Source organism: Aptenodytes forsteri, unplaced genomic scaffold (genome assembly GCF_000699145.1).
Source record: "Aptenodytes forsteri isolate BGI_AS27 unplaced genomic scaffold, ASM69914v1 Scaffold811, whole genome shotgun sequence".
Taxonomy (NCBI): Eukaryota; Metazoa; Chordata; class Aves; order Sphenisciformes; family Spheniscidae; genus Aptenodytes; species Aptenodytes forsteri.
The window spans coordinates 13,378-14,348 of record NW_008794131.1 but is presented as its reverse complement, the minus strand read 5'-3'; the positions used below and the strand labels follow the sequence as shown (position 1 = coordinate 14,348).

General features: G+C 61.7%; 1 protein-coding gene across 1 annotated transcript in view; it reads left to right on the top strand.

The window, feature by feature from the left end:
• LOC103898533 (non-receptor tyrosine-protein kinase TYK2-like) overlaps window positions 1-971 on the top strand; it is a gene marked incomplete at its 3' end in the record, with an annotated part of 24,283 nt that overhangs the window by 12,136 nt on the left and 11,176 nt on the right. Inside the window, exon 16 of the mRNA XM_009278809.2 lies at window positions 658-850. Coding sequence (XP_009277084.1) covers window positions 658-850 — 193 coding nt within the window. The remainder of the gene's footprint in view (window positions 1-657; window positions 851-971) is intronic.

Here is a 971-nt window from a genome sequence, read left to right as displayed (position 1 = left end):
AAACGGCCTCAAGTTGCGCCCGGGGAGGTTTAGGTGGGATAGCGGGAGAAATTCCTTCCCCCAAAGGGTTGTCGAGCACCGGGACGGGCTGCCCGGGGCAGCGGTGGAGTCGCCGTCCCCGGAGGGGTTTAGAAGGCGCGTGGACGCGGCGCCGAGGGACGCGGTTTAGGGCTGGACTCCGGTCGTTTTCGGTTAACGAGGGGACTCGATGAGCCTTAAGGGTCTTTTCCGACCCAAACGATTCCCCCGTTCTAAATCCCCGAAGGAGCCGATAACGATAAATCCCCGAGGGGCCACGGAGCTGATGGAGATCCCGAGGGCAGCTTAGTGGGGAGCGCGGAGGGGCTCGGAGCCGGTTCCCCTCCGTAGCAGGTTTTATCATGGTGGCTTGCGCTGCTGCGTGATTCATACGTTCCGGTCGCCTTTGGGTGAACCAGCCTCTTTTCCGGACTGATTTCTAAAGAATCTGCATCTGGACGAGGGTCAGAAGTCTTTATTTTTAATCTCTTTTCACCGAGGACTTCCCCTCTGTCCGAGGAGTTTGTTGACCCCCCCCCCCCCTTTTTTTGCGCGCGGCGAGGCCGCTCCCGGGCGTGGGGAAAGCCGGGAAAGCTTCTCCTGGGCGGGATCTCAAATTCCGTGCCTTCTCCTTGCCAGGGTCACTTCGGCAAGGTGAGCCTGTATTGCTACGACCCCACCAACGACGGGACGGGGGAAATGGTGGCCGTCAAATCCCTCAAATCCGGCTGCAGCCAGCAGCTGCTGACCAGTTGGAAGAGGGAGATCGAGATCCTCAAGACGCTTTATCACGAAAACATCGTCAAGTACAAGGGTTGCTGCAGCGAGCAGGGTAAGGCGTCCGGCGGGGGACGCGTGGGGACGCGTGGTGGCTTTGGTGGCGGCCGCGGGGCGGTCGCTGTCTCTCCCCGTGCGGGTTTTGCCCTCGGCGGCGGCGGCGAACGCCCGACGGC